This window comes from Oryctolagus cuniculus, chromosome 13, assembly GCF_051225735.1.
Source record: "Oryctolagus cuniculus isolate XC-2025 breed Fujian yellow rabbit chromosome 13, ASM5122573v1, whole genome shotgun sequence".
NCBI classification, from domain to species: domain Eukaryota; kingdom Metazoa; phylum Chordata; class Mammalia; order Lagomorpha; family Leporidae; genus Oryctolagus; species Oryctolagus cuniculus.
The window spans coordinates 91890201-91902928 of NC_142879.1; the positions used below are offsets into that span (position 1 = coordinate 91890201).

At 37.4% G+C, this 12728-nt stretch overlaps 1 protein-coding gene across 1 annotated transcript in view; it reads right to left on the bottom strand.

Moving 5' to 3' along the window:
• Positions 1-12728, bottom strand: part of LOC149122749 (uncharacterized) — an 83578-nt gene that overhangs the window by 2668 nt on the left and 68182 nt on the right. Inside the window, exons 19-20 of the mRNA XM_089311791.1 lie at positions 1600-1703; positions 256-298 (exon numbers count right to left, since the gene is read on the bottom strand). Of these exons, the coding sequence (XP_089167917.1) occupies positions 1602-1703 (102 nt within the window). The 3' untranslated portion in view covers positions 256-298; positions 1600-1601. The remainder of the gene's footprint in view (positions 1-255; positions 299-1599; positions 1704-12728) is intronic.

Sequence of the window (12728 nt, forward strand, 5' to 3'; positions counted from 1 at the left end):
GACAGTATCACAGAGACAGCAGAAGCGTACAAAGTGTAGAATCAGAAAAAGAGAAGCCCATAAACCTTTTTGAGATATTTTTAAGCTATGGGATATGAAGACTATATAATAAATATATTCCTCATTATAATGTTGATATGTTCACATAGTTCATTAGCTTTATCTAAAGTAGTGAACCAAAAATAAAAAGGGATGCCACTTGCTACTTACAGTTTATGTCATAAATCAATGCATTCACAAAATTTGACAACATACCTCCATCTCGTTTGCTACTTAAATTGTGTTGTGCTTTCCACATCTGAAATAAGGCAAATTTTATGTATAATATTTAAGTTAAACTAGTTACATTATCATGGGAATAAAGTATCAGTTAAAAATATGGTCCTTAATTCTTTTAAAGACTAGACCAAACTTGAAGATGGCTTAAATAGAAAAACAGTCACATTTATTAAACAAAATTCCTAGTGATTTTATGTTAACCCAATAGGGAAATATGATTAAAAAGTACATTTAGCATTAATCTGTTTCATACATATTATTTTAGAAAGGTGGCATTTAATTAGTACAAAGGTTAAAACAAGTCAAGTCAGATTTTACAATAAATGAATGACTTTGTACTTACTAGAACAACTCTGTACTTTATAAAAGATGATTTTTTTCACTTTCATGTGTTTCCATAAACTGAATTTTCCATTACCCACTTCTAGAAAAACTAATTTTTAAGTATTACATGGTATTTTCATCATGGAATATTAAGCAAATAAGTAAAGAAAGTGGTATTGTCATAATGTCATGTAAAAATTCTACTGGGAAAACATTAAATAAAAAAACCATCCTGTGTATATTATAACACAACAGTACTGTATTCATATGGACACGAGTATTCAGAAAATTCTAATTTTCAAATTCAATTGTTAGATGCATGACTTTCTAGAATGAGAAATAAGGAAACCAATGTATAACTCTTTTAATTTTCATTTCTTTTAGGAAGTTAGCAATGGGGCATGCATTGTAGACCAGCAAGGTAAGCAGCTTCTCTGATGCCAGCATCCTATATTAAGGCATCGACTGCTCCGCTTTCATTGCAGCTCTCTGATAAAGCACCTGGGAAAGCAGCGAGAGACAGCCTGAGTGGGCCCCTGACACCCATGTAGGAGACCTGGGTGGAGTTCCAGGCTCTGGCTTTGGCCAGGCCCAGCCCTGTCCATTGTGTCCATTTGGGGAGTGAAGAAGCAAATGAACCTCTCTGTCTCTCCCTCCCTCTCTCCATCTCTGCCTTTAAAATAAATGTTGTAAAAATGTAGTCAAATTTTGAAACATTTGTTTTTAAGTTTCATATTTTTTAAAAATTATTTAATATAAACACATTTCATACAATTCACAAATACAGTACTAAGAAGTTATTAATTTTAATTATCCACTTAATTATGAAATGTGAAGAAATATTTCAAAATATATTGCAGCTGTCTCTAGAATATTCTTACTTAAATATGTTATATAAAAGTTATTATCTAATAAAATATCCCAACAGGCTTTAAATACTCCTATACATGACATAATAAATAGTTGATGGAGATCATGATAAAGTAATATAAATACCTTTATTCTGGCATGAAGAAAAAATTTTGTTGACTCCTATATTGTTCAGTGTTCTGAAAAGATCTTCCCCATGAAGTTGAGGTGTCAAGATCCTGAAGGGCAAACTTTAGAAATTGAACAATGTGTCAACAGCATCACCAAGTAGAATATGGGGGGGGGGGAGAATAACTCACTACAATATGTTGGAAAGAACAGTTACTGGTAGAATCTTATGTTATCATTAATAAAAATTACATAAAGTATAAATCACATTCTTACATAATTTGAATGAAGGAACTACCAATGTAATCTTATTTTCCTCAATAGTCCCCCTATATATATATATTTCCTATGTATAATAGATGATATTATCTTATATTATACTCAAAAATATTTAATAGTATACGTTTTACATAGAAAAAATGAGATGTCCTTCTTGAAAAGTTCCTTACTTTCATGTTAAAGAAACCGTAACTTGAGGGAGGAGGCAAGGTGGCGGAATAGGAAGGAGCACACTGATAGTCCGGGGAGAGATAGTTTAATAAAAGTGGAGATACTGCAGGTTCAAGGAAGAGTAGGGGAGGAAACAGCAGAAGAAACTCTTCCGGAACGCGTGATTCACAGTGGACCTGCGTGGAGAGCGTGGGAGCCCACAGTTTGGGACACCAGCGGCAGACTCAACACACCAGCTCTGGAACGCGAGGTGAGCCAAACCTCAATAGCCCGAGACACCGGCAGGCAAGCGGAGAGAGGAGACTAGAGGGAACGACCCCCGGGGGGGGGGGAAGTTCACCAGGCTAACTGAAAGAGAGAGAGAGAGAGAAAAAAAAAAGGTGACTGGTATGGACACGGGTTTCTCTCTCTCCGCTCACTTCTCAAGGGCGAGCAAGACAAAGAGCAGGCGCCATCTTGGACATACGTCATAAGCAGAGCGACCTCAGGTCTGCACCGGCCCTGAGCCTAGCAGAAAAACCTGACTCTGGGCGGGGCGAATTAACAGGAGATTAGGACCTAGTAAATTTGTGGTGCTACTGAACTGAGGCTGTGAAAAAAGAGACGGTGGGGGAGAGAACTCACGGAATTCACGTGAGCACTCTCCAGAGATGCTACAATTCCGTAACTTTGGCAACCCAGTGGGAGACTGAAGGAGACTTTGAGCCCACTCTGAGGGCCGAACAGATTCCCTGTGTGGTCCTTGGGAAAGAGCTTCCGATCTCTGGCTCCTGTGGGTATATCATTTGCCTGCTAACTACCTCCAACTTCGTTCAGCTGTGTGGAATTACTTCCCTTTTGAATCAAAAAAAGAAAGAGAGAGAGAGAGAGATTTACCACGCCTAACCTGGGAGTGTCACCTTTGGCACACCAAACAGAGCTCTCAGGCCACACCCATCTCAAGCCCTAAGGCTCCATCAAAAACAGATAGTCCACTTAATCTAGAGTCATAGTATAACAAGAAAAAGCACCAGAGTGAAGAAACCAAATATCTCCAATATGCCAAATAACAAACATAAAAACCGAGGTAATAAAAACAAAGAAGTCACCATGACGCCCTCAAATGAAAAAGACACCCCAATTCAAGATTATGAAGATGATGACATAGAAGAAATGCAAGAAGCAGATCTCAAAAAATTGATAAGAACATTAAGAAGTTCTCAAAAACAAATTCTTGAACTACAGAAATCCTTAATGGACAAGATAGAAAATCTCTCTTGTGAAAATGAAATATTAAGGAGGAATCAAAATGAAACGAAACAACTAGTAAAACAGGAAACTGGGATAGTGACTGAAGTGAAGAATTCAATAGATCAAATGAAAAACACAATAGAGAGCCTTACAACCAGAATGGGTGAAGCAGAAGAGAGAATATCGGACTTAGAAGACAGAGAACAGGAAAGGATACAGTCAGACCAAAGAAAAGAAGAGGAAATTAGAAATCTAAAACATATTGTCGGGAATCTTCAGGATACTATTAAAAAACCCAACATTCGGGTTCTAGGAGTTCCTGAAGGCATGGAGAGGGAGAAAGGATTAGAAGGCCTTTTTAGTGAGATATTAGCAGAAAATTTCCCAGGTTTGGAGAAGGACAGAGAAATCCTAGTACAGGAAGCTCACAGAACCCCTAATAAACACGACCAAAAGAGATCCTCACCACGGCACGTTGTAATTAAACTCTCCACAGTGAAACATAAAGAAAAGATCCTAAAATGTGCAAGAGAGAAACGTCAGATTACTCTCAGAGGATCTCCAATCAGACTCACAGCTGACTTCTCATCAGAAACCCTACAAGCTAGGAGGGAATGGCGAGATATAGCCCAGGTACTAAGAGAGAAAAACTGCCAGCCCAGAATATTATATCCTGCAAAGCTCTCATTTGTGAATGAAGGTGAAATAAAGACTTTTCATAGCAAACAGAAATTGAAAGAATTTGTTGCCACTCGTCCAGCCCTGCAACAGATGCTTAAAGATGTGTTACACACAGAAACACAGAAACACGGTCATCAATATGAAAGAAGGTAAAGGAAGGAAACCAAGGAAGGAAACCTCACAGCAAAAGATCACAAGGAATTCAAAGCATATATTAGAACTTATCTTTGGCAAATGGCAGGGCAAAGTTACCACTTATCATTAGTCACATTGAACATGAATTGCCTGAACTGTCCAGTTAAAAGACACCGATTGGCTGATTGGGTTAAGGAACAAAACCCATCTATTTGCTGCTTACAAGAAACACATCTTTCCAACAAAGATCCATACAGACTGAAAGTGAAAGGCTGGAAAAAGATATACCATGCCAACAGAAATGAAAAAAGAGCGGGCGTAGCCATCTTAATATTGGACAACATAAACTTTACCACAAAAACTGTTAAGAGAGACAAACAGGGACACTATATAATGATTAAGGGATCAATTCAACAGGAAGATATAACAATTATCAATGTATATGCACCTAACTACAGGGCACCAGTTTATCTAAAAGATTTATTAACGGACTTAAAGGGAGACTTAGACCCCAATACAATAGTACTGGGGGACTTCAATACTCCACTCTCAGAAATAGACAGATCAATAGGACAGAAGATCAACAAGGATACAGTAGATTTAAACGACACTATAGCCCAAATGGATCTAACAGATATATACAGAACTTTCAATCCTACAGCTAAAGATTTTACATTCTTCTCAGCAGTACATGGAACCTTCTCTAGGATTGACCACATACTAGGCCATAAAGCAAGTCTCAGCAAATTCAAAAGAATTAGAATCATACCATGCAGCTTCTCAGACCAGAAAGGAATGAAGTTGGAAATTATCAACTCAGGAATCCCTAGAGCATACGCAAACACATGGAGATTGAACAACATGCTCCTGAATGAACAATGGGTCATAGAAGAAATCAAAAGAGAAATCAAAAACTTTCTGGAAGTAAATGAGGATAACAGCACAACATACCAAAACTTATGGGACGCAGCAAAAGCAGTGTTAAGAGGAAAGTTTATATCAATAGGTGCCTACATCAAGAAATTGGAAAGGCACCAACTAGATGAGCTTTCAATTCACCTCAAGGATCTAGAAAACCTACAGCAAACCAGACCCAAATCTAGTAGGAGAAGAGAAATAATTAAAATCAGAGAAGAAATCAACAGGATTGAATCAAGAAAAACATTACAAAAAATCAGCCAAATGAGGAGCTGGTTTTTTGAAAAAATAAACAAAATTGACACCTCATTGGCCCAACTAACTAAAAAAGGAAGAGAAAAGACCCAAATCAATAAAATCAGAGATGAAAAAGGAAATGTAACAACAGACACCACAGAAATAAAAAGAATCATCAGACATTACTACAAGGACTTGTATGCCAGCAAACAGGGAAACCTATCAGAAATGGATAGATTCCTGGACACATGCAACCTACCTAAATTGAACCAGGAAGACATCGAAAACCTAAACAGACCCATAACTGAGACAGAAATTGAGACAGTAATAAAGGCCCTCCCAACAAAGAAAAGCCCAGGACCAGATCGATTCACTGCTGAATTCTACCAGACATTTAAAGAAGAACTAACTCCAATTCTTCTCAAACTATTCAAAACAATTGAAAGAGAGGGAATCCTCCCAAATTCTTTCTATGAAGCCAGCATCACCTTAATTCCTAAGCCGGAAAAAGATGCAGCACTGAAAGAGAATTACAGACCAATATCCCTGATGAACATAGATGCAAAAATCCTCAAAAAAATACTGGCCAGTAGAATGCAACAACACATCAGAAAGATCATCCACCCAGACCAAGTGGGATTTATCCCTGGTATGCAGGGATGGTTTAATGTTTGCAAATCAATCAATGTGATACACCACATTAACCAACTACAGAAAAAAACCATATGATTATCTCAATAGATGCAGAGAAAGCATTTGATAAAATACAACACCCTTTCATGATGAAAACTCTAAGCAAACTGGGTTTGGAAGGAACATTCCTCAATACAATCAAAGCAATCTATGAAAAACCCACAGCCAACATCCTATTGAATGGGGAAAACTTGGAAGCATTTCCACTGAGATCTGGTACCAGACAGGGATGTCCACTCTCACCACTGCTATTCAATATAGTTCTGGAGGTTCTAGCCAGAGCTATTAGGCAAGAAAAAGAAATTAAAGGGATACAAATTGGGAAGGAAGAACTCAAACTATCCCTCTTTGCAGATGATATGATTCTTTATTTAGGGGACCCAAAGAACTCTACTAAGAGACTATTGGAACTCATAGAAGAGTTTGGCAAAGTAGCAGGGTATAAAATCAATGCACAAAAATCAACAGCCTTTGTATACGCAGACAATGCCATGGCTGAGGAAGAACTTCTAAGATCAATCCCATTCACAATAGCTACAAAAACAATCAAATACCTTGGAATAAACTTAACCAAGGATGTTCAAGATCTCTACGATGAGAATTACAAAACCTTAAAGAAAGAAATAGAACAGGATAGCAAAAAATGGAAAAATCTTCCATGCTCACGGATTGAAAGAATCAATATCATCAAAATGTCCATTCTCCCAAAAGCAATTTATAGATTCAATGCAATACCAATCAAGATACCGAAGACCTTCTTCTCGGATCTGGAAAAAATGGTGCTGAAATTTATATGGAGACACAAGAGACCTCGAATAGCTAAAGCAATCTTGTAAAACAAAAACAAAGCCGGAGGCATCACAATACCAGATTTCAGGACATACTACAGGGCAGTTGTAATCAAAACAGCATGGTACTGGTACAGAAACAGATGGATAGACCAATGGAACAGAATTGAAACACCAGAAATCAACCCAAACATCTACAGCCAACTTATATTTGATCAAGGATCTAAAACTAACTCATGGAGCAAGGACAGTCTATTCAAAAAATGGTGCTGGGAAAATTGGATTTCCACGTGCAGAAGCATGAAGCAAGACCCCTACCTTACACCTTACACAAAAATCCACTCAACATGGATTAAAGACCTAAATCTACGACCTGACACCATCAAGTTACTAGAGAACATTGGAGAAACCCTTCAAGATATTGGCACAGGCAAAGAATTTCTGGAAAAGACCCGGGGGGCACAGGCAGTCAAAGCCAAAATCAACTATTGGGATTGCATCAAATTGAGAAGTTTCTGTACTGCAAAAGACACAGTCAGGAGAGTGAAGAGACAACCGACAGAATGGGAAAAAATATTTGCAAACTATGCAACAGATAAAGGGTTAATAACCAGAATCTACAAAGAGATCAAGAAACTCCACAAAAACAAAACCAACAACCCACTTAAGAGATGGGCCAAGGACCTCAATAGACATTTTTCAAAAGAGGAAATCCAAATGGCCAACAGGCACATGAAAAAATGTTCAAGGTCACTAGCAATCAGGGAAATGCAAATCAAAAGCACAATGAGGTTTCACCTCACCCCGGTTAGAATGGCTCACATACAGAAATCTACCAACAACAGATGCTGGCGAGGATGTGGGGAAAAAGGGACACTAACCCACTGTTGGTGGGAATGCCAACTGGTCAAGCCACTATGGAAGTCAGTCTGGAGATTCCTCAGAAACCTGAAGATAACCCTACCGTTCGACCCAGCCATCCCACTCCTTGGAATTTACCCAAAGGAATTTAAATTGGCAAACAAAAAAGCGGTCTGCACCCTAATGTTTATTGCAGCTCAATTCACAATAGCTAAGACCTGGAACCAACCTAATTGCCCATCAACGGTAGACTGGATAAAGAAATTATGGGATATGTACTCTTTAGAATATACTATACCGCAGTAAGAAGCAACGAAATCCAGTCATTTGCAACAAAATGGAGGAATCTGGAACACATCATGCTGAGTGAAATAAGCCAGTCCCAAAGGGACAAATACCATATGTTCTCCCTGATCGGTGACAACTGACTGAACACCAAAAAGGAAACCTCCTGAAGTGAAATGGACACTATGAGAAATGGTGACTTGATCAGCATAGCCCTGACTGTTAATGAACAACTTAATACATTATCCCTCTTAGTAGTTTTTTTATCTGTTCTACTTAATAGGACTGGTTTAATTCTGTAATTGATGCACAGTTATTCTTAAGTGTTGAAAATTAACTGAAATGTGATCCCTGTTAAACATAAGAGTGGGAATAAGAGAGGGAAGAGATGTATAATTTGGGACATGCTCAAGCTGACTTGCCCCAAATGGTAGAGTTAGAAACATACCAGGGGATTCCAATTCAATCCCATCGAGGTGGCATGTACCAATGTCATCTCACTATTCCAAGTGATCAATTTCAGTTCACAATTGATCATAATGAAAGGACTAAGAGTCAAAGGGAGCACATAAACAAGTCTAGTACCTGCTAACACTAACCGATAGAATAAATAAAGGGGAGAGTGATCCAATATGGGAAGTGAGATACTCAGCAGACTCATAGAATGGCAGATGTCCTAAATAGCATTCTGGCCTCAGAATCAGCCCTAAAGGCATTCGGATCTGGCTGAAAAGCCCATGAGAGTATTTCAGGCATGGAAAGCCAAGACACTCTGGCAAAAGATCTCTGCGAGTGAGATCCCAGTGGAAAGAACAGGTCTTTAAAGAAGGAGGTACCTTTCTCTGAAGGGAGGAGAGAACCTCCACTTTGACTATGACTCTAAACAAGATAAGAGTCGGAGAACTCAGAGGGCTTCCATAGCCTTGGAAACTCATGACTGGAGCATAGGGAGATTACTGATGCCATAGACAGGAGTGTCAATTGGTAAAGTCAACAACAGGAGTCACTGTGCACTTACTCCTCATGTAGGATCTCTGTCCTTAATGTGCTGTACTTTGATATTTAATGCTATAACGAGTACTCAAACAATATATTTCACTTTGTGTTTCTATGGGGGTGCAAACTGTTGAAATCTTTACTTAATGTATGCTAAACTGATCTTCTGTAAAAAAAAAATTATCAATTCCCAACTTGACTCTCATTGGGATTAAACATGACAATAGGTCTGATCTGATTTCATCATCATTTAAAAAAAATCATCTATTATTTTTCACTTTATGTTTCTGTGTGGGAGCAAACTGTTGAAATGCTTACTTAATGTATACTAAGCTGATCTTCTGTATATTAAGATAATCGAAAATGAATCTTGATATGAATGGAAGGGGAGAAGGAGGGGGAAAGGGGAGGGTTGTGGGTGGGAGGGACGGTATGGGGGGGAAGCCATTGTAATCCATAAGTCGTACTTTGGAAATTTATATTCATTAAATAAAAGTTTAAAAAAAAGTTCACTGAAATAAAAAAAAAACCGTAACTTTATAGAGAACATTTTTGTAAAGCAATTTCAGCAAGATCATATGTGTGTTTTTAGATGACATGATTTATGTGGACAAACCTAAACACTCCACCAAAAAGCTGTTAGAATTGATAAACCAATTCAGTAAAGTTGCAAGTTACAAAATACATATACAAAATCAAGTGCTTTTTCTAGGTTAATGATGAACTCACAGAAAAAGAAACCAAGAAAGAAATTTCATTCACTGTCAAAAAAGAAAAAAGAAATTTCATTCACAATAGGCACCAAAAAATCAACTGTTTAGGAATAAATTGAACCAAAGAAGTGAAAGGTTTATAATACAATGAAAAGTATCAAACATTGAAGAAGAGGTCATTAAGGACTCCAAAAAAACGGATACCACTTGCTCATGGATTGAAAGATTCAAAATCATTAAAATGTCTATTCTATATAAGCAATCTACAGATTCAGTGCAATCCCTATCAAACTACCAATGACATTCTTTACAAAACTAGAAAAAGAAATCCTAAAATTTGTATGGAATCACAAAAGATCCAGAATACTGAAAGCAATCCTGAATGAGCAAAGTCAAGCTGGAGGCATCTACCTCACTTCAAAGCATACTACAAAGCTATAGTGATCAAAGCAGCATAGTACTGGCATAAAAACCAATACATCTCTGCGAGTGAGATCCCAGTGGAAAGAATGGGTCATCAAAGAAGGAGGTACCTTTCTCTGAATGGAGGAGAGAACTTCCAATTTGACTATGACCTTGTCTAAATATGATCAGAGTCGGTGAACTCAAAAGGCTTCCATAGCCTTGGCAACTCATGACAAAGCCTAGGGTGATTACTGATGCCATAAACAAGAGTGTCAATTTGTTAGATCAACAACAGGAGTCACTGTGCACTTACTCCTCATGTAGGATCTCTGCCCTTAATGTGCTGTACATTGTGATTTAATGCTATAAATAGTACTCAAATATTACTTTATACTTTGTTTTTCTGTGTGGGTGCAAACTGATTAAATCTTTACTTAATTTATACTAAATTGATCTTCTGTATAAAAAGAAAATTGAAAATGAATCTTGATGTGAATGGAAGGGGAGAGGGAGTGGGAAAAGGGAGGGTTGTGGGTGGGAGGGAAATTACGGGGGGAACCATTGTAGTCCATAAGCTGTACTTTGGAAATTTATATTCATTAAATAAAAATTAAAAAAAACCCAATACATAGAATGATGGAACTGAACAGAGAGCCCTGAAATTAATCCGCATACATACAAGCCAACTGATTTTTGACAAAAGTGCTCATACCAAACAGAGGAAGTAAGGATAGTCTCTTGAACAAATGGTGCAGGCAAAACTGGATTTATATGTGTACAAGAATGAAATTAGATCCATACCTATCACCATATTCAAAAATAAACTCAAGATGGATAAAAGACTTAAATTTTAGACCTGAGACTATGAAGTTTCTGGAAGAACACATAGAAAAATCACTCCAAGACATTGCTGTAGGGGATGGCTTATTGGATAAGATCCCCAAGCACAGCCAATGAAAGCAGAACTAAATAAATGGGACTATGTCAGACTCAGCAGCTTTTGCACAGCAAAGAAAATAATCAATAGAGTGAAGAGACATCCAAAAGAATGAAGAAATATTTGCAAATCACTTTTCTGACAAAGGATTAATATTCCAGATATATTAGTAACTTTAAAAACTCAAGAATAATAAATAACCCAGTTGAGAAATGGGCAAAGGACTTTAATAGACAGTTCTCAAAAGAAGAAATACAAATGGCCAACAAATATGTGAAAACAGGCTCAGCATCTCAAACCATCAGGGAAATGCAAATCAAAACCACAATGAGCTATCACCTCACCCCTGTCAGAATGGCTAAAATCCAAAACAGAGAGCAACAAGTGCTGGTGAGGATGTAGAGAAAGGGGAACACTTATACACTATTGGTGGAAATATAAATTACTGAAGCCCCTGTGGAAAATAGTGTGGAGATATCTGAAAAAGAAAAAAAATTAGAACTAGATTTGCCATAGGATCCAACAATCCCACATTGGGTATATCTCAAAGACTTGAATGCTATTAAGAGATACCTTCATAATTATGTTCATAGAAGCTCTTCACAAGAGCCAACATTGGGAATCAATGAAGCTGTCCACCATCAGAAAAATGGATAAAGAAAATGTGGTAGATATACACAATGCAATATTATTCAGGTATAAAGAAGAGAAGAAAATTCTACCATTTGAAGCCAAATGGATGCCACTGGAGGACACCATGATGACTGAAATAAACCAGACCTAGAAAGACAAATACTGCATGCTCTCCTTTATTTGTAGGGGTTAAAATTAAAAATAGAATAAAGAAAAAATGTCTGTGTGTATTAGCATTATTGAGAATACTATTTTGTAAACATTTGTTATATATCTTTGTGAAACCAGTGGTTAACTGTGTTCTATTACTCTAGTTTCAATGATCTGTGACTACTTCAAAATTTATTGTACATTATTTTTATACCCATTGTCTATTTTTCCCACTAAACTAGGGTCTTTTGCTTTTTACTTGTTAAACTTCTTATTCTGGGAAGTGTTAAGCCTTCGTACTGTAATGTAAATTTGAAATGTTATCTCAAAAACTAAAAAAAAGGGGGGGAAGAAAAAGTTTGGGAGGGAGAGATGGGGAGAATGTAAAGGTGGAGGGGAAAGTTATTAGGTCCTTCGGATTACATGTACAAAGTAAAATGAGTCTGTTAAAAACTAATTAAAAGTTAAAATTAAAAAAAAAACACTTAAAATTTTTAGAAATTTTAATGCAATCAATAAACCCCAGGATTGGGGGGAAAAATGAATACATGGATGGTGGGCATTGTGGTGTGACAGGATGACATCAGAGTATCTAGGGATCAGAACTCATCCATTATTCAAATCCAGCTTCTTACTGGTGTGCCTGCATGGCAGCAGATTATGGCAATGATGCCTGGGTTTATGCTACACTTGTTAGAGACCCAGATGGAGTTCCAGGCTCCTGATTCAGCCTAGTCCAGTCCTGGTAGTTGCCAAAATTCAGGGAGTGAACCACTGGATGGAAGATTTCTTGCTCTTCCTGTTGCTCTATCATTCACATATATAGATGGATGGATGGATCGATGGATGGATGGATCGATGGATGGATGGCTAGGTGAATGTTAAAGTAATGGGTACTTGTAGAAGTGGCCTCCCTTTACAAAAATTCTCCTCCAGGCTTTCATTCTTTACTGCTTTACAACAGATATGACAGCTGAGGACAACTGCCTTTGAGAACCAGGTAAGATACACAATCTCATAGTGTAAAACCAAATA